Here is a 24,222-nt window from a genome sequence, read left to right on the forward strand (position 1 = left end):
ATCGATTAAAGAATTTATTCTGTGTCATTTTGAGGCATCAGGGGTGGGAAATGTCGCACCCAAAAAAGAAAATGGCGACAAAGCTCCTGGAGGGAATTAATCAGCCCATTTCCACAGGCTGATTAATTCCTTACCTGGAGCTTTGTCACCCTCTTCTGTCTCTATTTTGGTGCTACACGAAGTTTTCAGACCAGCCAAGTACAGCCAAATGCATTGACGTGATGGAAGGACTGCTACAATGTCCTTTTTTCGGTCAGGGGCGTTCCTTCAGTGAAGTAACGTACGGACTCGTCACCAACTCAAAAACAAGACTTCCGGAATATTCAGCGAGTCTTAAAACGTAAAATATAGCTATATGCGGTGGAATCTTTGTAAAATACGCTCAGTAGAAGTCATTTGAAGCCATTTTACAAATTATGGACACAACTTGTCTGGAGATGTCGGTTGTCCTTTAAATGAGAGTTACAATGTATGAAATCTTTGGGTATAAATTCAGTATCACACGGCCGGAGTGCGTGTCCTCTTTCGTTGGAAATTAAAATACAGTATAATAATGACCGTTTTTGTGGTTTACATGGGCCAATTTGAAATTTTAGTTCGGATTTTAGTAAGCATCATGGTATTTCACAAGTCTCATTTGTTTCTGCCGGCCGAATAAAAGATGTGGCGATCCAGATTTGGCCCCCGGGCCTTGACTTTGACACCTGTGTTCTAGAGTAAATCAAACTCAGGGTTGCTCTTCACTTGCTTCATACTCCTTGGAAAGTACTGTATTTCTTAGAGAAACACTCAACTTTCAGTTTAATAATCAGTGACAATACCAGGTCACTTGAAAAAATGTCAGTAGAGTTTCAGCAGTTTTCAATTTAAAAAAGAAACAGTCACAATTTATAAGGACAAACATTACACACCATTAACTTCAAAGTGATGAACCATGAGAATGTTGTTAGTGCGTGTGTGTGTGTGTGTGTGTGGGTGGGTGTGTGTGTGTGTGTGTGCGTGCGCACGTGCGTGTCAGTGCGCGTGTTACATATTCAAAGTAAAAACCTTAAAGCTTCCAGTCCAGGTTGTGGCTGCACACATATTCCGGAGCAACTTCTCCATGAGAGCCTGACTCACAAAAGAGGAGAGAAGACACAGTGGCCAGCCTCGCTCTGGGCACCATCTGCACTATACTGCTCGTCCTTGTCCTGCGTCCCATTAAGAGTGGACTCGCAGGCCTAGCCGATGTAAATGCGATGGAAGTCGTTGGCTCCGAATGCGGCATTGCACTTGGGGCACTTCCTCTGGCGTGTGTCGTAGCGTGTCTTGACGCACTCGAAGCAGAAGACGTGGAAGCACTTTGTCAGGACGGCGTCCTTTACCCGCGAGTTGCAACAGGGACATGTGAGACGAGCCTGGGAGGGGGAAAAAGGGTGTTGTGAGATGGGGAGAGGAGGGGAATGCTTTGTCCTCAGATGAATGGATTTAATGAGTGGACAGCAATATCTAGGACAGCAAGCGATATGACTAACTCTTTGTACTCTTTGAACAGTTCGCAACACTTGAAAATACACTGCTGAATAATGTGCGAAATCACTTATTGGATAAATATTTTCATGACAAGCTCACCTTATACTCACTAATTTCTTCATTTAAGATTTCATCTCCATTGCTAATTTTCTCAGCTGGTTTCTTGGCCTTCTCAATTTTTCTCCTCAGTTTTGAAATGTCCTCCTGAAACCATAAATATCATGTAAAGAAATGCATTATAGGTCAGGTGTGAAGTCATTTTCGAAAATCTCCAATGAAATATTTGTATGTCACAATTAATGAAACATTAAATAAACAGAGATGAAAGTGGACTTTCCTGAAAATACAAATGCCAGCACAGACGGTGCGAAGACCTGCGACTGATGTGTGTTTGCGTGTGTGTGTGTCCATGCCTTTATATACTTTGAATGTGTTCATACACGATCCCATTTCATGTGCATGTAGTTTTTGAATCAAATATTTTTTGTAAACAAGAGTGAAAGTTTGATTTTCACAACTCAGCTCTCGTGTGTCTATATGCGCTACCTGTGCTCGTCGAGAGTTAAATGACTCCTTCTCCCTAGAGATGCTATTTTCTACGACCTCCTCTCGGACCACGCCGAGCCTCTGCTGAACTTGCTCCAGCTGAAGTCGAACCTCCTCTGACAGCAACGTTGACTCTTGAGCCTGGGGGGGACAACAATTACATATACATTCTCAGAGGTGTGCTCATTTAGGATGAACACTGCAGTTTTGCTTCAAACAAACTATTTTCTTCAGTAAAATATGTCATTCAACACAAAGATACGTTATGCCAAACTAGTTTTTGTGTTTGTAAATGTGATGGCCCTTATTCTCCACAAAAGTGACCCCCAGCCTCCGTCGGAAACGAGGTGCTACCTTGCGTTTGTTCATGTCCAGTGCTTGCGTCCTCAGCGTCAACTCCCTCTCAGCAGTGTTGATGGTGCCCTGCAGAAGGCGCTCTTTTTCCTCAAGCTTCCTCACCACTTGCAGCTGGGCATCCACCTAACAATTGGACCAAAACAAACAAATATTCAACTTTCGAACCACTTATCCGTCACTAGGGTGCTGCAGCCTATCCCAGCTGTGTGTGGGGAGTTGGCGGGTGACATCCTGAACCGGCTACTAGCCAATCGTAGCAAGCAGGAACAAATAACCATTCACAGTCACATTCACACCTAGGGTCAATTTCAAGTCTTTAAACAGCCTGCCATTGATGTTTTTGGAATGTGGGAGGAAACCTGAGGACCCGGAGGAAACTTGCAAACTCCACACAGCGAGGCTGGAGTGGGATTTTAACCCACGACCTCTGCACTATGAAGTCGGCGTGCTAAACATTCGACTACCAGGCCGCCACAAACAAATAAATAAAATAAAATCGCATTAAACACACCGCACTGACCAAAAGAAAAATCCTGTGTGCCAGCAAACATGGACTTGTATTCTTAATGGTCACAGTAGAAACTCACCTGTGTTTTTAACGTGAGCAGCTGATCCGACAGCTCCTCCTTCTCCTCTTTCAGTAGCTTGTGGATCTGGTTGGACTTGATCCGTTCACTCATCAGCTTGAAGTTGGCATCGTCCTTTTCCCGGAGCTGCTGCATCAAGCGAATGTTCTGTTCCTGCATGTCCTCAAAAGCCTGTCCCGTCACGTCCATCTCACTCAGCAATGCGTCCTCCTCCTCCACACAGAGCAATATGGGTTTTAGCAACCGTGGAAGAAACTGGTGTCAATTTTAAGGTGCAAGAGTCAGACCAGGCCCCGCTACCTCATTTTACGTGGCACAATCAACTAAAGTGTCTACCTCATGATGTTTCTTGATAAATGAGTTACTTCTTTTCATTTTGTCAGAAAAACATGATCAAAGGTTTACTTTCAAACAGCTACCCCATACAGTGCAAATCCCTTCTTAACATTAATGGAACAATAGTTGTAAGCTTATATTAGCTGGCCACAATTTTCCATAACTTCTGACTTCAAATAAAGTTGGTTGTAAAAAATCCACATATCCCCTCCCCTACTCAGGGGTCGTCAGAGCAACTCATCCTCTTCCATCTCTCCCTATCCTTTATTGGATTGGATTGGAAATTTACATTTCACAGAAGCAAAGTGATGAAAGGAATGAGAGTAGAAAAACAAAATTCATGAACTGCTGGAAAGGCAGCCACTCTCACGGCGCCGTATTGAAGTCAAAAGAACAACAAAAAAACTAAATAAATAATATGACAACACAAACTCCACTACAACTATAACTCCACTTCTAGCATCCTCCCATTGTCCGACAGCCATTTTCCCTCCTCTGCAAATGCAAACCATCTAAATCGAGTTTTGTCCTCAATATATATCACATGTAATATGACATTCATTTTACATCTATGGCCTATAACAAAAAATAAATAAACATTTTCAAAAAGTCAGATACCCCTGGAAAACACATACAGTACTATCAGTTGTGTGCATCTATGTGACAATAACCTGTTCACATACCTGTTTTGCTATGGACAACTTTTTGTTGAGGATGTCAATCTGTTCCTCCACAGAGCGAATCTTTCTTAGGGCCTCCTCGTCAGCCATTTTTTTGCCCTCTCTCCTCTCCCGCTCCTCCAGCTCCCTCAATCTCTGGCGAAGCTCCTCCGACTGGAATCGGCAACAAAAGTAGCATAGAACATCTCCACATGATTGCCTGAACAACCAGCCAGAAATTGTGCAGGTCATGATAACTTTGTTACTGTGTTGCTCAGGGATGATCACCTCTGACTTGGCCTTCTTCTCCGCTGCCATTAGCTGGACTTTGTCCCTCTGCTCTTTCGGTGCCGATCGATACATGTCTAAGAGCAGCTTCATTTCCCTCTGGGACTCTTGAGCTTTCCTAGGTAGTCAAAGTACACATGACATATTATATACAGGTAAAATCCGAGTTACGACCGGGTTCCGTTCCGACAAAATGGTCGTAAATAAAACGGTCGTAAATCGAAATGCATTCAAAATGGCTGATGCGAGGTATATACGACAGGATAGTACACGATGTTAATCTGTTGTTTTTAAGCAACGTTTTCTATTGAATACTATTATAAACCAAAATGTTGACAGTTCATTTATAAAACTTTTAGTGTCATTTTAATCATTTTATATTTCGTATTATCGATCTTTATTACTGTGTCGGCGCACACGCTTTCTGCTGACCCAAATACGCACGGCTTCCCACGCAAGCGAGCTGTTGAAAAATCTCTCTCCCTGCTAACGGAGAAGCCACCCAGCACACACGCTCGGAGTCAGGCGGACATCGAAGCAAAAAAGTTCTACCGGTTGCCCTCTCCCCGGCCGTGACCCACGCCGACGTGCGGCCCGACCCAGGGACCGTCTGCAACGGCGACCCGCCCAACCCGCCACCTCGCCGCAAAGCAAAACGGCGTCGGTGGACGCCGTCCCCCCTCCCCCCCGATTGCTGTGCGAGTGATATGCTGTCATGCATTATTGCCAAGCTAAAGACGTGACTCACTTGAGCTCTACTCTGAGAATTTTCAGCTGCTCCATCTCTTTCCTCTTCGGCCCTCCAGCAGAAGAAAGACGTTCCCCAGATGACTCGTCGGGCTGGTTGCCGATCCCCAGTTTCTCCTTCTCTTCCTTTATTCCACTACTGTTCGTGCTACCCCGGGTTGGTCTCTCTCTTTCTTTTTCCCTCTCACGGTCTTTCTCCTCTTTCTTGATTATTTCTTTGTCTTTCTTTTCCTGCTTTTCTTTCTTCTCCACTTTTTCCTCCTCCTTGATTGTTACCTCAGGTTCCACTCCTGGCTCGGTTTTCACAGAGATGCCTTGAGACACAGATGATCAAACAATTGTGAATGCAAAGAAGTCATATGGTTGCAAATTGATAAAGATGATTGGAAAAACCAAGTCACCTGAGCCACCTTGATGGGTTATATCACATGAGACAGAGTGCCTTACAAGAGTTTAGTGGGTGTGTGTTTTGCTTCTCCTGCCATTTTTCCACTATTACTTTGAAAAAAGATGTGAGTATGGTCACTGGTCTCCAAAAGGGAAAGTTGATGGCCAAATGACACAATTACAGATATATTTCTGAATGTTCTTAAAAGAAGTAAGTCTCACTTGTGTCTTTTTTCACGCTTTCACTCAAATTTATCATTAACCTGTTGTGTTTTTGCGTGAATTGTTCCTGCTGCCAAGTCCGAAAAAAAGCATCTTCCAGGGATCAGAGAAACAATGTTACATAAACAGTGTCAGGCATGTGACTTTAAACAAGTAATTAGTTATATGTAGTTAAAAATTATCCATCCATCCATTTTTTTTCATCCTAACCTTCAAATTCTTGAATCTTGTCTTCAAATATTTCAGTCATTTAAACCCTATGAAAAGTGTACTATTGTCTTTCTTGCACTTGTACAATGTTAGGAGGAATGTTAATATTTGTTTTAAGATTCCATGGTAACAAGTTACTTAAAAATACATTCCAAATTTAAAAAGGATTTGGATAGTGAGAGATTTACCTTTTGACTTCATGAAAAAAACGTTTCAAATCTGACTAGGTTGAAGGTCTGGAAGGGGTTGTGCTTGATAGTTACCAGTGCTGTTTGGTGTACAATAGTCATTGTCGGAAGATTCTAACTTGAGCGCTGGTTCTCCTGAGGCAGCTGCTGTGGTTGGGGACGTCGTCTCCTCCTTTATGTCCGTTTCCGTGCTCGACTGGGTTTGCAAAATGGTACTCCCCTTTGAAATGCGAATCTACGAGGATGATATACATATAAATTACATTATTTCACCTTCATGTCCAGCGCCATTCAAAATCAAATGTCATCCAATTTGAAATCAATAATTCCTTTTTGCATCAAACCTGGTTAAGTTCAGCTTGTGTCTCTCTCAACCTCAGCTTGTATTTCACTACTTCTCCCTTCATCTGCTGGTTATGAGTTTGCAGGGTGCTGATCAGATGCCGCATCTCTCTGTTTATTGGGCCTGAGGGAAGTGCCGAGAAACAACCAAAGTGCATTTCACATATCTGCCAGCCTTCAGAAACTCTGATGAGTAAAGTCAGTTTGGGTTCAAATTCATGTTCTGTACGCTTTGACTCCTCACCTGCCTGCTCATTGGCGGCAAGAGTCTGTTCAAATTCAATACGCAGCATCTCGTACTCCTTCCTAACTTGAGCAAGTGTATCTTCCAGCTGAAACACTTCAGTGCGAACCTTCCTCTGTAGAGTCACTTCATCATTCTGTACATCATAATGGCGTCAGCGAGGCAGTTCTTATTTTGTATGTACAGACAGCCGGAAGGAGCAAGCTTACCTCCATATGTTCCAGCTGTCGTAAGCGTGCCGTCCTAGTTGTGTTGAGACGGGCACGCGTCTCGTCCAACTGAGCCTTGAGGATTAGAGACTCGTTATACAGCACAGAAAACTGTGACTGCAGACAGCGATACTCAGAAGTATCCTTCACCATGCCCTCCGCTCGACTCAGTACCTCATCCTGAGTGGCAAGAGTACACATTGAAAAGGCAACATATGAAATTCCGCATTGCAAGTTTTTTATTTTTCAAAATGTCCTCAAAACTGTTGAATCGCACATGAGACACACCTTCATGTTATTGTTCTCCTGCAACACATTCTGAAGGTCCTGCTGGAGCTTCTGGAGCTCAATGAGACGATTGTCTGCCAGCTCTTGGTTTTCTTCCAGTTCACTGTTCATTTCCTCAAACTGCAGGAGAAGAACGTAACCAAACACAAAAAGTGAAAACCGACTGTGTTAAAATGATTGTTCTTAAATTGAGATATTCCTACCTTTCTTTTGTTGATAGTGATGGTTCCACATACACTACTGGCCTCCCCACAAACTTTGTAACCTTTGCTGTTCACCTATAGTGCATGAGAGTGCGGTTGATTAAAAAAAAAAACAGACTTGCTGTCATGCAGCTAAAAATAAGTGCCTTACCCTCTCTAGTATCTCACTCATGTGCGCATTGAGGCGGTTTTCGCGTCGACGGATCTTCTCCATATCCCATTGAAGTTCTTCACTCAGAACTTGCAGCTCACTGACACGCTGGTCTGCCTTGTTTGCGGCACGGCCAAGAGCTCGGGACTAGATGAGAGAGGAGAGAAGACATGTATGACGGCTTCCATATTATTACCACTATACATGACAAATAGCCACATTATACCGAGAAGCATTAACAAAGAACCGCAAAAGAAGGGCAGACAACAAAAAGAAAAATGAAGAGGAAAAAATATAAACATTATGTAGATAAATCGTCATTGACTGAATTTCCATCAGAATATTAATTGTCATGAATGTGGCCTTATATTTTTCAATCAAAAAAAATTTTTTTTCAGGCAAAAAAACACTAAGACTGCTTTATATGACGACTTGAAGCGAGGTCGCTATGACCACAAGAAGGAAGTTTCTCATAAAAAAAAATATATATATATTATGCCTACCTCACTGGTCATGTGACTGTGTTTCTGCTTGAGGTCCTCAGAGAGTTGTTGAAGGCGCTCATTTTCACTGGTCAGCAGCGTGTATAATTTGGAAGCGGCGTGGCACATACTCCCAGCTGAGAAAAAACAGCCAGCAAAAGTGATGACGTGTCAGAGTTGCTGTAAGGCGCTTTGAGCAAGTCACTAAAAATGTGTGGTCCTTAATCTCTTCAGGTTTGCTGATCATGAAATGTCAAACAAAGAAAGCTTTATGATTCCTTAAACAGTTTTTGACACTGATTTACAATAATACATCTAATCCTTAATTCATTTATATTGCAATAGTATGTATTGTATTATTGTTTTGATATATTATTATTATTATTATTTAAGAACAAAGGAGATGTGCAGAGTTGTACTAACTACAGAGGAATAAAGTTAATGAGCCATACAATGAAACTCTGGGAAAGTGTAGTTAAAGCTAGACTAAGAGCAGAAGTGAACATTTGTGAGCAGCAGTATGGCTTCATGCCAAAAAAGAGTACGACAGATGCAGTGTTTGCTTTAAGAATGCAGGGGTTTCAGCTAGGATGAAATGAAAAGTTTAAAACGGTGGTGAGACCAGCCATGATGTTTGGACTGGAGACAGTGCCACTGAAGAAAAGACAGGAAGCAGAGCTGGAGGTAGCAGAGCTGAAGAAGTTGAGGTTTTCTTTGGGAGTGACCAGGTTGGATAGAATCAGGAATGAGTACATTAGAGGGACAACTCATACTAGAGGCTTTGGAGAGAAAGTCAGAGAGGCCAGACTGAGATGGTTTGGACGTGTCCAGAGGAGAGAGAGTGACTATATCGGGAGAAGGATGCTGAGCCTTGAAGGCAGGAGACCGAGAGGAAGACCAAAGAGGAGGTTTATGGATGTGGTCAAAGAGGACATGAAGGTAGCTGGTGTGAGAGAAGAGGATGCACAAAACTGGGAAAGATGGAGGACATTGATTCGCTGTGGCGACCCCTGAGGGGAAAAGCCGAAAGGAGGGGAGATTCGAACTCAGTGCAAAAAATAAATCACCTGCAAAGGTTTACATTGATCTCTGAATACGTGTAGTCAAAATCTGTTGATCAGTGCCATCATCTAATGTTTCTTTCATTAGCTCACCAACTCCAGAATCCATGTCCGCCTTCAGTTGGTCTACTGTCCTCTTGAGACAATTGTAGATCTCCACAACATGATTGGCTTGCATTTGACTGGACTGCACTCTCTCCTGCAGCTCGGCTTCCATCTCCTCACTGGTGCTACTGGCAAGGGTGGCCAGAAAAGAGTTTGATGTTTCACCCTGGTGACCTGTGTGACAACAGTGGAACGTATCATTGTTTTTAGTTTAATGCAATTAATTCTAGTACAAACTCAAAGTTCATGAAAATGACGGTTAAAATTGAGGAAAAAATTAACATTACCTCTGTCCTTGGCCCTCTCCTGATTGGAGTCTCCATCAGGTTCAGGGGTTTCCGGCTTCAGGTTCCTACCCTCTCCCGTTGGAGATTTCTCTGGTTCACTTGGCGATGGGTCATACAAACTGACGAACATCTTAATATTTTCATCAAGCTGAAAGCAAAGGAGGATGACACCTTGACATTTTGTGGATATCTTTTAAGGTGCTTAAGTGAGTCTCTTCCATTACTATCTATTTCATAAAATGTTCACCTGGTTCCAGTATCGATTGAGGATAAGTAGGCTTGCATCATCCGTGGCCTGGCGAGTCTCTAATCTCTCGATACGCTCTCGCAATTCATCTTCAATCCCCTGGAAAACATCAAGACCAATAATAAACAATTCAGTAAAATGACAACAACAAACATATTCACCATTGTTTACTGCGTTTCAAGACGCATTCAGAGCCTAGATTATAGCCTATAATCTAATACACATCCAAACTGCACTGTAAAATGGTGAGCTCACATTATACAAGATTACAAGTGTGAATGGTTCCATATGCCGCCAGAAGTCTCGTTTGAGCAAAAAGCTCATAAAACACACCTGTCTTTGATCCAGGGATTCACCCAGTTTTCGGTTCTTAGCCTGGAGAGCTTTTATATCTTGTTCTTCCTGAAAGACACATGAAATAATATTACTAATTAACACCCACACAAATAAACTGTCCTTTAAAATGATCCATAATAGAGAGAGAGAGAGAGAGAGAGAGAGAGAGAGAGAGAGAGAGAGAGAGAGAGAGAGAGAGAGAGAGAGAGAGAGAGAGAGAGAGAGAGAAATAAAGAAAATAAAGATATAGAGAAAGATAGAATACTTCACAAATTTACCGAGTTAGAAACCCCTCCCAGTTTGATGACCGTCTCCACTGCTGTGCTTCCACCTGCATTTGCCGCACTTATACTGGGACCTCCGTCCTCTCCATCCCGCTCTCTCCGCTTCTCGGGGTTCACACCAGATATTGAGGAAGGGCCACTGGGTTCTGCAGGACGCTTCTGCCCCGACATCCCGACAGACCTGTAAAACACAAAAGACACGTAGTGGTATAACGGTGATATATTTTATTCTGCCCTGCTTGTACGCTTCTTCTGTTACTCAGAAGCAACACAGTGTTCGAATGTGGCTATCGGGTCCATCATATAAAGCCAAACAAAATTGAACGACACACAATAGATAGACAAACATACAAAGTTATGTCTTGTATCTCAAGATCACATTAGCAGCAAGCTGCTCTGGTGCCAATGTTAGCTACAAGCTAACCGGATCACTAATGTGCCAACTAAGGTGTCACGGTCTTTTCCAAACACGAAATTTACCGCTTTGTGTCATTGTGTGTAATTCGACCCGATGTTGTCGTTAAAAATCTTACCGCTTTTTAATGGGCGTGATCTGAAATGGAACGTGAAATATAACCCGCAAATGTTGATACTGCGGCTTCTTTACTCTCGGAAGCGGAAGCTGCAGAGAATTATCAATAGCAATTTACAAGTGCGCCATCTAGTGACATGGGCCGGTTTAACATTTCTTCGCGTGTTGAGAATTTGAGATAAATTTGGAGCATGTTTTGACGAATCATTCAAAAATGTCGCACAAACCATGCATAGTGTACTAATAATGATCTGTGTGGTGGCCATGGAAGAGTATTTATTTGTTCCGACTGTCTTGGATAGACTAATTGAATGACACGTGATGCTACTGCAATACTACCGACTACGGTATACATTGTATGTCAATCCAAGTATATTCTTTCACCCTAATCACAATAAGGGGATGTTGGTAGAGCACAGTACTATTATCTGAGGATATGCTGACATTTTCTTTCCAGGGGGATAAGAATTGAACCCTGGCATGAAGTGCAAAAATTCCATAATCATTATAATTGTAAAGCAACTAACAAAAGTTAAACATTTAAAGAGTCAACATGGCATCAGATTAAAGACACAATAGTTTTATTTGTTATTTCGATGTCTGTTGAGTGAAACAATGAATTGACCTTTTCCCTCTCTTTTCTACCCAGTCCTTATATAAAAGCGACTCGTGGACCCTTGACTGAACATTGATCAGCAATAGTAAAGGGTGCAATGCACCCAGGGCAGAGTCCATGTTGTGTAAAAATTGGGTATGGAGCGTCAACAGCTTGTGCAGGACGTGTTTGGTGGGCAGTGACGAATGGCAGATGCAAAGATTTCACCGCAAAACAAGTTCTACAAGTAGACTTGACACGTTAACTTCAAAACTGAACTACAATGGACAAAAATATTGGGACACATGGCTTAAAAATGATTTATTTTTTTCATGATAAATCAGTTTATACTTTTCTGTAAAGACTCACAGTATGCCTGTGGGATTTTTTGTCCATTAATTTATTTGTGAGGTCGGATCGTTGTTGATGATTACTGGTAGATGTGAAGTTATTCCACACAGACAGAATACAATAATCCATTTGCATTTATCCATTGGGGTACAATATTGCTGCAAAGAAAAGGGCCTTCCTTGCCACGCCCACAAACTGTCCATCACGTCCGACAGCGTTCAACTTAGCAGAGAAGACATTGTTGGACTTGGTGGCTCACTTGTGGTCCATAAAACGTATTTGTTGGTGTTAGTGACGTTTAAACGTGTGTTTAAATATGAATACATGATCACACAGCCAAAACGCTACTTCTTCTCGAATGCAAAATATCAACGTCTTTATGTTAACCATTTTCTGCTGCCTCACTTCATTTTAGAAAGTTAATTGGTTGTTCGGTTTCAGAATAATAACAATAAATAGTGGTTTTGTCTGGGTGACTAAAGAGCGGAAATAGCATGGTGAATTTTATAAGTACGGCAGAGCAAAATAACTACAACCAAATGAACCCACAACGGAATAACTTCCGGTATCTCTACCTGGAGAGAATCGTGTATTGGCACATTGCATTCAACTGAGTGCTACATGCAAGCGTCAGCTTATTGCTCGAGCGACATATTATGTACCCGTTTGGTTGTTTTAACGCTTGCCTAGACTGTCACACTATCGATGTCTCCTAACACCGCCCATGTCTATCCGTTTTGGGCCAATTGCGTTTCCGGGGTGACTCACGCCCCGCCACATCACATCGAAAGCGCCTCCTCCTCTCGGTTAAATTCACCTTTGAGCGCTCTCGTCGGCCTCCACTCTTCGTGATTCCACGTCACATTGGTCCTCTTGTCAAGTAAGTATTAATCTTTACTGTTCTATATTTTTCGGAGCGAGTCGGGTGAACTGAGACGAGTGTCTTTTACGATGAAATTTTACCGAGTGTTTTTTCCTTTCAGTTTAGTGTCCAAAACTTACTAGACCAGTTGTGTGTGTTTGTGCAAGCTGTATCGTGTGGATATTTCGTTGACCGTGTACTTACTGTGTCGTGAGCATGAGTGAGACACGTAAATACCTCGATTTAGTGAAAGAAGACTGCAAGCTGTGAGTCTGAAAAGTAAAAGTGTTTTTTACTACCATTCATTTTCAATAGCCATTTTATAAGGAAATACAATTGTTTTTGTTTAATTGCCAGAAACTGGTGTTTTTGAGACAAAGACACCAAGAATTAACCACATATCGTCTTTATGCCCTTCAACAAGTTCATCTTCTTTGTGTTATTTATGCTGTCCTTACAACCTGTCCCATGGTTCACGTCCAGCATGTCAGTACTGGCCCTGTTTGTCTGCCTCTAAAGATGCCAAGAGCCAAATCAAGCAAGATTTCAACTGTGTTTCACCCTTCTCCATTTGTCTTTTTTTATCTGTCTGTCTTGACATTTTTTATAATGGAATTGAAAGTATAAATGTATCTTTTTTTAATGTATCGAGAAAAAGGAATAAACCATTAATCAGAAAATGACATATTCAAGCCAAGTACATTAAAAAAAATCGACATTTGAAAAGGATTGAGGTATTTCTACTTGGTTACTTACCATCAATGGCTGGACATTAGGGAGGAAACAAGTATTGAGGTTGAATCAAGCCTAACATTTGCAGCGATGATGTAAGAGAGGCACTCAATTAGACAGGGGAGAAAACATCTTCCTCATACTTTCTGAATAACCTGGTTTGCTTCACTTACCAATAACCAGTTTGTCCCCTCTCCAGGATGGCTCAGCAATTTCCATCCCTCTCTCCGGAGCAGAAGCAGAAGCTCTCAGAAATTGCCCAGACAATTGTGGCCCATGGAAAAGGAATCCTCGCCGCAGATGAGTCAACAGGTTAGTTCAAATGAGAGCAAGGGTCATTAAAAAAAGAGTGAATCATTGATATTCTTATTACCCTCAAGGCACAATGGGAAAGCGTCTCCAGAAGATCAATGTGGAAAACAATGAGGAAAACCGACGCTGCTTCCGCGACCTCCTCTTCACATCAGCTGACCCCGTCGCTAAAGCCATAGGGGGGGTCATCCTGTTCCACGAGACACTCTACCAGAAGTCAGACAATGGAAAGCCCTTCCCCCAAGTCATCAAAGAAAGGGGCATTGTTGTGGGTATCAAGGTAAGTGAAAAAAGCTCTCACAAATCTTTTTACATGTAACTTGCCAAGGGTTTGTGACTGTGGTGATGATGTGACTTTCACAGTTAGATGTATCCAATTTTTAAAAGGGAAGAAAATAATGGGAGTACCAACTAACACTGCAACAATGAAAGGAATTATAGTAATTTTGGCACACAAGATGTCACAGTGGTGTAGTCATAAATTGACATAACAGCAAGCCAAAAACAAAGAATTTGCAAAGTTTTAAATCATTTCACACCTACTGAAGAAAGTCAAAGGAAACACGTGCTACAATGGCATATCTACAATCAACCATGAAGAAACATTTTAACCAATTTAAAAGTGTGCCGCCGCAAGTTAGAATTAAATGTGATTCCTCTGTAAACAGTCGAATGCAGGAACAAACACACGTTCAATTCCTTACCTGCAGCCAGGGACGGTCACAGCTCACATCACTTATCATGCACACTGGCTTACCAGTCAGTATAAAGGTGAGGACTATGCACTGAACTGGACAAACTTCCATGCATATCTTCATTTTTACTTCTGAAAAACCAAATGAGATGATTAATTGATGGCTTAATTGAGAGAATACTTTATTAAAAATGTGACTCACTAATCATTAGAGTATGTGCTGGATGAGGAAAATGAAAACCCTTTACATTTTAAAGGACAACCGACGCCTCTGGACAAGTTGGGTCCAAAATTTGTAAAATCACGTCGAATGACTTCTACTGAGCGTATTTTACAAAGATTCCACGGCATTTTTCTAGATTTTACGTTTTAAGACTCACGCTGACTATTCAGGAAGTCTTGTTTTCGAGTTGATGACGATGCCTTACGTGACGTCACGGAAGGAACGCCCCTGACCGAGAAAGCGACAAACAATGCATTTTGGGTACTTTGTTTGGTCTGAAAACTTCGTGTTGATGGTGAAATTAGAAGGAAAAAAATAACGCAATGGTGAATCGTTGTGTGTTGCACCAAGACTACTATTTGATACTAGTTGACACAAATTCCCAGCAGACAAATCAACCTATTTCCAATAGAGCTTGGGCTCCATCTTGTGCATTTTCTGGGACGCTACATTGGAGTCCAGATGCCTCAAAATGAGACAGAAGGACTTCTTTAATCGATTGCAAACATTTATGCTTTCCTCTTCTGAACTATTTGAATCATATTCATAACTGGATGAGTAACAAGAAAGCCTTCTGAAACTGAAACTTTCTGAGGTCATTTTTATTGGTGTTTTGCATTTGACTAAAAATATCAGCCTGCGTGTTTTGGGTATTTTAGATGCTATAAAACGTTTTTCTGATGTCAGTTAGGAAACCAATTTAGCGCTGCAGTTAGTGTAGAAATCAATAATAGATGAATGTAGCTGCTACAATAGGTATTGAATAGGTGTACCATCATTGTCAACGATTTGGCCCCTGACACACTTTTTTGTGTGTGTGTGTGTGTGTGTGTGTGTGTGTGTGTGTTTGTTTGTTTGTTTTACATTCGGTCCATCTATATTCATTCCCTTGTGTAAATGATTCCTTGAAGGACAAAGATGCACTCTGACCGTCTACAGTTTCTGATTTTGAAGCAAAGTTCGCCCTTCATCACCCTGCCTTATTTTGAAAGTTAATGGCACCTTCCTCCTACAGGTGGACAAAGGCACAGCTACTCTGAACGGAACCGATGGAGAGACAACCACACAGGGTAAAAATGATCCCATTAGCATCTTCATCACAAAATATCTTCAGATGACTGACTATGCTCATTTTTCTGTTTCTCCGTAGGTCTTGATGGCCTCTCAGAGCGTTGCGCTCAGTACAAGAAGGATGGCTGTGACTTTGCCAAGTGGAGATGTGTGCTCAAGATCTCAGACAGTTGCCCCACACCTCTTGCTATTGCTGAGAATGCCAACGTGTTGGCGAGATATGCCAGCATCTGTCAACAGGTTGGCACGACCCACTCTCGTAGCTGCGTATGTGGCGTTTGTCTTCATTGGAGGAGGTAATATAAACGCATTATCTTTGATTAGAATGGACTGGTGCCTATTGTGGAACCCGAGATTCTTCCCGATGGAGACCATGACCTGCAGCGATGCCAGTATGTCACTGAAAAGGTGGGTGAGCTGTCTGTTGTCAACTTTTAAATGATTCTCCCCAAAATAGAATATTGAAAACTGTGTCTCCTCAGGTTCTGGCTGCTGTGTACAAGGCTCTGTCTGATCATCACGTCTACCTTGAGGGAACTCTGCTGAAGCCTAACATGGTTACTGCTGGACACTCCTGCACCAAGAAGTTCACACCACAGGAGGTCGCCATGGCTACCGTGACGGCTCTGAGGCGCACCGTGCCAGCCGCTGTGCCAGGTGAGCATTGATTTGGACAATGTTTCCCAAAACATCTCAAGAAATACATCAAAAACTGGGTACGCAAGTTAAACATGTACCATCTGCTGCAAGAGTAAGAGTATTCCATTGTTCTTCATGGCACTATACATCGGTAGTATGGAGATGAAGATACGTTTCTGCTGATTTTTTTGAAACATTATGAGAAATGTTACCACTTCCAACAGAGAATCCCTGTATAATTTGTCAATGTCACTTCCTGTGACGTTGCAGGCATCTGCTTCCTGTCTGGGGGCCAGAGTGAGGAAGAGGCCTCGCTCAACTTGAATGCCATCAACCAAGTGCCACTCAATCGCCCCTGGAAGCTCACCTTTTCATATGGCCGTGCGCTGCAAGCTTCCACTCTTGCAGCCTGGCAGGGAAAAGCTGCCAACAAAGCCGCTGCACAGGAAGTTTTCTGCAAAAGGGCCACGGTAAGACAATGACAGGCTCACAAAGGGGTGGAGGGTGAGGACACATGCAGGAGAATTAATTCGCTCTTATCTTGTATCACCCAACTATACTATGACTGGTAAATGATTTGTCAGAAGCTGTTTGGTCCATAATGTTGCACAGGTAACATGGCTGATTATTAACTCTCTACTCAGATCAATGGCCTGGCTGCTAAAGGAGAGTACAAGGCCACAGGGTCAGCCGACCAGGCCTCCAAGCAGTCTCTGTACACCACCAACTATGTCTATTAAATGCTCTGACCTCAAGTGATGATGCACTTGGACCAAAAATGGACGACCTGAAAACACATCTGAAGGATGGACGTCGTCGGGGAAATTGTCTTATCACCGGTACATTGAACTGCTGTTTGCCTTCTTACAAGAAATAAATTAAGCAACCAAATGAGTTTGTTCATTTATTTAAGTACTGTATTTATTTTTATTGACATGCTTCTTCACCATTGAGGGCAATGATTGTTGTCTGTTTTGGTTAAAATTATATAAAATATGATACATTCTAATTTGTTAATAGTTAATATTGCAGTTTTGGGATTCCATTAACATTATGCAGGCAAAAACAAATGTTTTGTTAGGAGACTTGTTATTCATAAATGCATCCAATTTGCGATGTATATAAAGTGCTTAAAGGTAATGTGCAAAATTTGAACGACATAAAAAAAATTATCAACGATTGCATCATGTGAAACTAGACACACAAGTGGTCCCTAGAGACCTTTTACAAAAAGACGTTTTAGCACTTTCACAGGTTGTCAAAGAGGACAAAAAAAGACACACAAAATACTAGCCCTCCACATATCGCGGTACTTTCTATTGATGCTGAGCTGATGGTGCCTTTGGTCATAGTGCTGTGACAAAAAAAGCTAAACTGCTGTGAAACTAAGTAATATTACGAGACAAAAGTGATGTCAGCAATTAAAAAAAAAAATAATAATCCTCTTCTGTCCGTTACACAATATTTAACTTGCACGAGTGATTTTAAAGGCTCTGGACATATGCATACTTCAATCATACGAATAAAGTCATTATTAAATGAATAACTCAACAGTGCTATCAGCGAAAGGCCATGGCTTTTAAAAGTAAAATATCGCTAAATCATGCAGTGTTGGAACTCATATTTTGAAAGTAACTGAATAAATGTGTGTGCTTCCATCATAATTATTCTTCGGTCGTAACATTCTGCGGGGTTGAAATTTTCTGGAATATGACCTGTTGACAGAGAAAAGGTAAGTTACATTAGGGATAAATGATGTTTGACTAAACTGAACTTTTGTAAAACAAATAAAATAACATAAAATAACTTGTCAAATAGGAACATACGTATTTTGAACTTTCCCTTGTTTTCAATCACCTTATGTTTGTCTTTGAGCAACTTTTGAGATTTGTTTTTCCTTTTTGAAATACAGTACCTCTGACGATGCAGTATGGTGGATGAGGAAGCAGGATTTATCGTTTCAATTGCAACTGTAATGTTAGCATCTGTTGGAGACGGTGTTACCTGGGTATGTGTTGATTTCAGAGCCAAGCGTGCAATAGCTGACAAGAAGATGAGCAGCACCGATACGCAGAGGGAGCATGTGCACAAAATGCCTTCAATACTATAAAGTTGCACCTAAAAGAGGGGAATATATACACACATATATATATACACACACATCTATATATATATATATATATATATATATATATATGCATACACACACACTGTTTGTGTAAAATACCAATTACCCATGGGAGTTTTGAAAGGCGCTTATAAATGAAATGTATTATTACCATTCTGCTGTAATTCCACATTTGCTCCGCCGGTGGACCTACATAGTATCTGGCAAAGTGATATTTGGAAATGCAGATGACCCTGTATCCCACAGAGACAATAATTCCCAGGATGGTAACTATATACATGGCCAAAGAAACAGTTACCTGGAAAACATGAAATGGTTTATTTGCTGCGGGGTCAAACTTTAATGAAAATAAAACCAGAATCAACTGCACAGGCAAAGTTTTAATGAAAGGACAACCGACGTCACTTTTTTGTTTCTTAACTCAGAACTCAGAAAAACGTTTTATAGCATCTAAAATACCCAAAACACGCAGTATGATATTTTTAGTCAAATGCAAAACACCAATAAAAAAGACTTGAAGTGTCCAAAATCTGCAAAAAATTGAGCTGGGAATTGGGCATTTTCAGAAAGTCCCGCCCCCAGTTCGTGATGTCACGCCAAGACGTCTTGCATTGCTGGAGAATAGAAACAATGGCTTGAGATTCGGAGAATATGCTTTCTTGTTACACATCCAGTTATGAATATGATTCAAATAGTTCTGAAGAGGAAAGCATACATGTTTGCAATCGATTAAAGAATTTATTCCGTGCCATTTTGAGGCAACATTTGGGGGAAATGTCCCACCCAAAAAGAGGCACAAAATGGCCACCGAGCTGTTGTGAGGAATGAATCAACCCGTTTCCACATGCTGATAAATTCCTTCCATGGAGCTTGGACGCCCTCTTCTGGCAGCTTTTGGGTGCAACACGAGGTCCCCAGACCAAATAAGTACAGCAAAATACATTGACGTGATGGAAGCACTGCTACAATGTGTCTTTTTTTTCCGTCAGGGGCGTTCCTTTAGTGACGTCACGTACGGACTCGTCACCAACTCAAAAACAAGACTTCCGGAATATTCAGCGCGAGTCATAAAATGTAAAATATAGCTATATGCGGTGGAATCTTTGTAAAATACGCTCAGTAGAAGTCATTTGAAGCCATTTTACAAATTATGGACGCAATTTGTCCGGCGACGTCGGTTGTCCTTTAAGCAACCCTCCCTCTACCTCTGTCTTATCACATGGGTTTCGACTTGAGCAGTCTAATCAAGTGCTTTCCAAGATCAAAATAAACCTACCATCCTTTTCGAAGTGTGTGCTCCAGAGTAGATGGACAAGCTTCCACAGACAAGCAACTACATCAGAAAAAAATAAATAACAAAAATACATAAACAAGATATTACCAGATGGCCTCTTCAACAAACACAAGTGTATTGAATGAGATATTTATACATTGTTCAGTTTTAATAAAGTTTTGTAGTTGGATTTTGGAATGGTGGAAAGTTGAGCGCCACACTGGGTCACCGTGACATCTAATTCATATTTGGGGGGGCAGTTTCAACGTATATGGAATGAGACCGTCAAAGAATGCTGTTTACCAGTGCTCCCTGCCAGAAAGGAATCAAGATTTGGGTGGAGTTTTCCAGAGTTTCTGTGATCAAGATGAAACCCATCATGAACTCAGCACACCCACAAATCACAATGACAACCTGGTGGCGAGAAGAGCATCTTGTCTCACTACTTGCAAGAATATAAACTATCCAGTCCAAAAAGCATAGCTCTTAAGACAAGGCATTACCCCAAGACTCTGAGGCTCATTTTGGACAAAGCGATGAAGAGGTTTGCTGGACATCAGCACCTTAGCTTCATCCAAGTTCGTTCTCTGACCACTTGTGATCTCTGTTGGACTGGTTGTTGGCGCGCCAGAATCCATGTTGAAGAAGCTAGACAAGAGTAAAACAATGTTAGCCAGATGAGCTTAAAGCAATTGGCCGGGCTGCTTGTAATTCACCGTTTTATTTGAGGACTGGCACCAGAGTATGAAATCAGATGGACAGATAGAAACTATGACATATTTGACAAAACAGAGAAACACACATGCATTCACCCACCTCTGTGATCTTGATCACAAGAAAGAAGAAGTGCAACAAATAACTGTTAAGCAATGTTGTGGGTGGGGTAGTGAGAGAAATTTGAGACTTATTAAGAGAAGGAGCTCATCATTGACTTGTCGCAGGCTGTCATTCCTTTATGTGCATTTGTGCAAAATAATTTTGAGTGTCAAGATCAGAAAAATCCACGTTTATCGACGCTATTCTTCAAAATTTTGGAGCAGCTTCTGCGATGCGTGCAGTAACACGCAGGAGCGTATGTTCTGCATGTTTTAACCCACAACACACTGGCAGTCATGCGGCTCAACGAAAGACCACGTATGGTCAACATTTATTTAAAGCTAATATTCCCGACGACGCAGGGCTACGACTGCGGTAAAGCCAGCCTCCACTCGCAAAATCGAAGTCAAGTGAGCAGCCACTTCGATTGACAACAAAGTGCGTTACGGTAGTCTGCGGCGAGCGAACGAGCTGCATGGGCCACCTTCAAAATAAAAGTGTCACAACGAGGGCATGCCCAGCAGTGGTTTGGATGTAAATAAACAAAAAATATGTACAACAAGCGGTTTCTTGGCTGTCGGGTAAGGATCATGTTCACCTAGGAAGAATAAGAACATTCAGAACAGTGCCAAGACGCGTTCCTCAAGTGGGGATAGAAAAAGTAGTTGTAGTAATAATAATAATAATACAATAATGATAACGATAATAATGATGATAATAAATAATAGTAATAATAATAATAATACAATCATAATATCTAGTACAGATCTGATGTTTTATTTTGGAATAAAAGGCCTCTGAAAATTTAAAACATATTGACCTTGTGTGTCAATTGTTAAAAACTTATACATTGGAAAATATTCGATATCCCTGGACCAAATCAACACTGGGGGAAACTAGCACCTCGACTATCCAACCAGACCACTCTGATGGAGTTCTGACGTTTTATTTTGAAATAATGTGTCTCTGAAAAGTGACATCTGACCTATTTCCTGACTACATTGCATGTGAACATTTTTGTATTGTGCCTTCTTTCGAATTCCGAATCACTGTCCTCCATCGAACCCGGTTTTGTGCATGTGTGACACACACACACACACACACACACACACACACACACACACACACACACACACACACACACACACACACACACACACACACACACACACACACACACACACACACACACACACACACACACACACACACACACACACACACACACACACACACACACACACACACACACACACACACACACACACACACACACACACACACACACACACGCAGATGTGTATTTAGAACTGAGAGTGGCAGCTTGGCAATGAAATGGATTTACATGGGGCAAGAGAAGTGAACCAATCTCTTTTTTTCATCCATTGGTGCTGCAACTTCTTGTTGACTTCCCGTGTGCACATTTTGAGCATGATGTCTCTGATCCACTGGTGAAAGGACACTGATTATTTCTTTCATCTCAAACTGCTTTACACAACAAAGTGTGAAAGTGGTCTGAATTGCAGGACTATCCATGTTTTGTGTTGTGTGTATTATTTTACTTTAAATCAACAGTTTTATTAAGCGCTTTGTTACAGTGGTAAATTGCCTTGCCTGTTAATATGGGTCTTTGATAAGTTTGTATTTGACGTTGCACTGCCCACATTTGACTTGCTGTCAAGAAGAAGGAATGCAGCTGACAGCCTGACACACAACACATCTTTACAATTCCTAGTTAGAAGACACTTGCTCAATAACATTGGGGGATATTTACAGCACACTGTGAGAAAGAAGAATGAACATGGCGTTCCAGGAGATATGCTGCTTTCCGCCTCACATCTTCTTCGCTGTAGTATTGAAATGTTTCAAGAAGTGAAATACCACCTTCCCTTGCAAAGTCCTCAACCACCTGAGGAAGAATATAAGTCAGCTCTGATTATAAATGAAGTGGGTCAAGATCAAGTTCATGACTTACTTGAGGACCACTGGCTAAGAGCATGAAAAGGATGTCCAGAGTCAAGGTCACCACCGCTTGCTCTGCCATTTTAAGTGTGGCACAAAGGGAAGAGAGCAATCCGAACTCAGCCAGCTGGACACAGAACTCCTTCTTCTTGTGGGCCACGTTTGCTAAAACTCTCAGGATCTGAATGCAAAATGGCGAGGAGATGGAAATTGTTAAGATATAAGAAGTTACGATGCAAAAAAAAAAAAAGTTTAAAATTAACTATTGCTACTGTACGGACCATTATGTTGATGCCTTGAGCGACTGGAAGAAGTTGGATCAAATTCGGGACCAAGTTGAGCGTTATCAAGGCCGAACAAAATAGACTGGATCGAGCTGGTGTACGGAAAAACAGAAAAAAACAGAAATTATATTATCATACAGTCTTTGAGAATGTGGAATGTCTCTTTGGAAGAGAGAATCTTATTTCTCGATGTCACTGAACATCACATGTTCATTTAATATTGAAAATGTTTCAAAAACCAACAGAGTAATGGGTAATCTTTTCTGTTGTAATTATAAAAATGATACATCTGCACATTTTCCACTTTAAAATCAGTTTGGTTGAATTTTCCTTAAAAACAAAAGCCAAAAATATTTACAAACTACCATTTGATTGAATACTATTAAAATTGATCATGTCGTTTTTTCCACCCTAAATATTTGATAAATAATTTGACGCCCATCATTCTGTTTATAATTTCTATCAACAAAATCTAATCATTCTGAGTGATTTCAACGAAAGTACCCCAAAGTACTGAAACAAATCAAAATTTAGAACTGGATAAAAAGTGAAACATTTCCAAAAAACAAAGAGGCAAGTTCCCTCAATGCAATATTTATCATGGGGAGGAAAAAAACTAAACTGATATTGTGGTCGCACACATTTGTAAGTTCTCTTCTGTCTTCATCTAATTCAATGTGGGCAAACCAGAGCCCGCGGAGCAGATCTGGCCCATTGGACTTTTTAATCTGGCACCCCGAAGGCTGGTATACAATTGATATCCGATATTAACCTTCCTGACCGCATTATCAGCACAAGGGTCGCGTCGCGTCAGTGTTGGAGCCTATCCCAGCCGTCTTCGGGCAATAGGCGGGGGAACACACCCTGAATTGGTTGCTTGTCAATCGTATGGGAAAAAAAAGACAAACAACCATTCGCTGTCACACTCACACCTCGGGACAATTTAGAGCGTTCAATCCGCACAAACGTGCGGATCAAACCTCTGAAGATGGAGGACACTGATTCACTGTGGTTGAAGGGAAAAGCTGAAAGGAAAAGAAGAGAATCCGCCTGCCATGCATGTTTTTGGAATGTGGGAGGAAACCGGAGGACCCAGAGAAAGCGACGTCTCATTACTTAAAAATACAACAAAATGAAGTGCTGGCCATCAAGTGATGCACCATGCGTTTTGTGTTTCAATAGTGTTTTTGTTTTAATGAAATGTATTGAGATATGTTTAGGATGAGGACCCACCTGTGAGATTGTTGAGGACCCAGGCACTCTCTCTGGCCAAAGATGGTTGTGTCTGGACGTACGCTTGAAGCAGAGCACACAGAGAGACCGTAATCCTAACGTCATTCAAACGGGCGCCTGGGACATCTGGTGTGCAGGAGGAGAGGAGGTTCCCAATGCACCTCAGCAAAGGGCACACGAGCTGATGGCAATCAATCATGTAACATCAACTTTGGTAAAATAACACAATGGCATAAT

The 24,222-nt window shown here is 41.5% G+C and overlaps 4 protein-coding genes across 9 annotated transcripts in view; 1 reads left to right on the forward strand and 3 right to left on the reverse strand.

Annotated features, from left to right (window-relative positions):
* On the reverse strand, positions 1 to 13,641 carry rnf20 (ring finger protein 20, E3 ubiquitin protein ligase). Of its 6 annotated transcripts, XM_089022547.1 has the most exons (24): positions 13,524 to 13,641; positions 13,375 to 13,425; positions 12,856 to 12,890; positions 10,273 to 10,459; positions 9,992 to 10,060; positions 9,659 to 9,757; positions 9,412 to 9,559; positions 9,113 to 9,298; positions 7,980 to 8,095; positions 7,477 to 7,623; positions 7,326 to 7,400; positions 7,123 to 7,242; positions 6,835 to 7,014; positions 6,626 to 6,761; positions 6,384 to 6,505; positions 6,115 to 6,274; positions 5,034 to 5,346; positions 4,286 to 4,403; positions 4,022 to 4,171; positions 3,003 to 3,215; positions 2,413 to 2,538; positions 2,059 to 2,199; positions 1,612 to 1,716; positions 1 to 1,397 (listed from the first exon to the last, which is right to left on the reverse strand). In XM_089022547.1, the coding sequence occupies exons 2-24, from the start codon at positions 13,375 to 13,377 to the stop codon at positions 1,221 to 1,223; spliced, it is 3,126 nt and encodes a 1,041-aa protein (XP_088878673.1). In that variant the 5' UTR covers positions 13,378 to 13,425; positions 13,524 to 13,641; the 3' UTR covers positions 1 to 1,220. The 6 variants fall into 6 exon arrangements, with proteins under 6 accessions (XP_088878673.1, XP_088878689.1, XP_088878699.1 ...); XM_089022563.1 differs by lacking the exon at positions 12,856 to 12,890; XM_089022573.1 differs by lacking the exons at positions 12,856 to 12,890; positions 13,375 to 13,425.
* aldob (aldolase, fructose-bisphosphate B) lies at positions 12,501 to 17,180 on the forward strand. Its single transcript, XM_089022648.1, has 9 exons — positions 12,501 to 12,636; positions 13,550 to 13,662; positions 13,731 to 13,942; positions 15,595 to 15,649; positions 15,730 to 15,890; positions 15,975 to 16,058; positions 16,133 to 16,307; positions 16,560 to 16,759; positions 16,934 to 17,180. The coding sequence occupies exons 2-9, from the start codon at positions 13,551 to 13,553 to the stop codon at positions 17,027 to 17,029; spliced, it is 1,095 nt and encodes a 364-aa protein (XP_088878774.1). The 5' UTR covers positions 12,501 to 12,636; position 13,550; the 3' UTR covers positions 17,030 to 17,180.
* On the reverse strand, positions 17,181 to 22,415 carry LOC148901365 (uncharacterized). Its single transcript, XM_089022699.1, has 7 exons — positions 22,281 to 22,415; positions 20,194 to 20,338; positions 19,994 to 20,104; positions 19,694 to 19,750; positions 18,569 to 18,715; positions 18,294 to 18,407; positions 17,181 to 18,004 (listed from the first exon to the last, which is right to left on the reverse strand). Exons 1-7 carry the CDS (start codon positions 22,307 to 22,309, stop codon positions 17,954 to 17,956), a joined length of 654 nt encoding a protein of 217 aa, XP_088878825.1. The 5' UTR covers positions 22,310 to 22,415; the 3' UTR covers positions 17,181 to 17,953.
* The window catches only part of tmco6 (transmembrane and coiled-coil domains 6), a 7,789-nt gene continuing 4,829 nt past the window's right edge, over positions 21,263 to 24,222 (reverse strand). The window contains exons 9-12 of the mRNA XM_089022638.1: positions 23,986 to 24,166; positions 22,750 to 22,844; positions 22,482 to 22,649; positions 21,263 to 22,415 (exon numbers count right to left, since the gene is read on the reverse strand). Coding sequence (XP_088878764.1) covers positions 22,257 to 22,415; positions 22,482 to 22,649; positions 22,750 to 22,844; positions 23,986 to 24,166 — 603 coding nt within the window. The 3' untranslated portion in view covers positions 21,263 to 22,256. The remainder of the gene's footprint in view (positions 22,416 to 22,481; positions 22,650 to 22,749; positions 22,845 to 23,985; positions 24,167 to 24,222) is intronic.

This window comes from Hippocampus bargibanti, linkage group LG02 (genome assembly GCF_051943395.1).
Source record: "Hippocampus bargibanti isolate YZ-2025 linkage group LG02, ASM5194339v1, whole genome shotgun sequence".
Lineage (NCBI taxonomy): Eukaryota > Metazoa > Chordata > Actinopteri > Syngnathiformes > Syngnathidae > Hippocampus > Hippocampus bargibanti.

Coding starts and splice junctions, on each gene's coding strand:
- rnf20 (XM_089022537.1), bottom strand. CDS start 12,920: ATGGTAGTAAAAAACACTTTTACTTTTCAGACTCACAGCTTGCAGTCT. Junction 9,560..9,658: donor TCAATCGATACTGGAACCAG/GTGAACATTTTA, acceptor CTTTGCTTTCAG/CTTGATGAAAATATTAAGAT. Junction 7,243..7,325: donor TCACTATCAACAAAAGAAAG/GTAGGAATATCT, acceptor CTTCTCCTGCAG/TTTGAGGAAATGAACAGTGA.
- aldob (XM_089022648.1), top strand. CDS start 13,551: ATGGCTCAGCAATTTCCATCCCTCTCTCCGGAGCAGAAGCAGAAGCTC. Junction 15,891..15,974: donor ATGCCAGCATCTGTCAACAG/GTTGGCACGACC, acceptor ATCTTTGATTAG/AATGGACTGGTGCCTATTGT. Junction 16,059..16,132: donor GCCAGTATGTCACTGAAAAG/GTGGGTGAGCTG, acceptor GTGTCTCCTCAG/GTTCTGGCTGCTGTGTACAA.
- LOC148901365 (XM_089022699.1), bottom strand. CDS start 22,309: ATGTTCATTCTTCTTTCTCACAGTGTGCT. Junction 20,105..20,193: donor ATGAGCCTCAGAGTCTTGGG/GTAATGCCTTGT, acceptor TCTCGCCACCAG/GTTGTCATTGTGATTTGTGG. Junction 18,005..18,293: donor TGAAATCAACACATACCCAG/GTAACACCGTCT, acceptor CTCTGTCAACAG/GTCATATTCCAGAAAATTTC.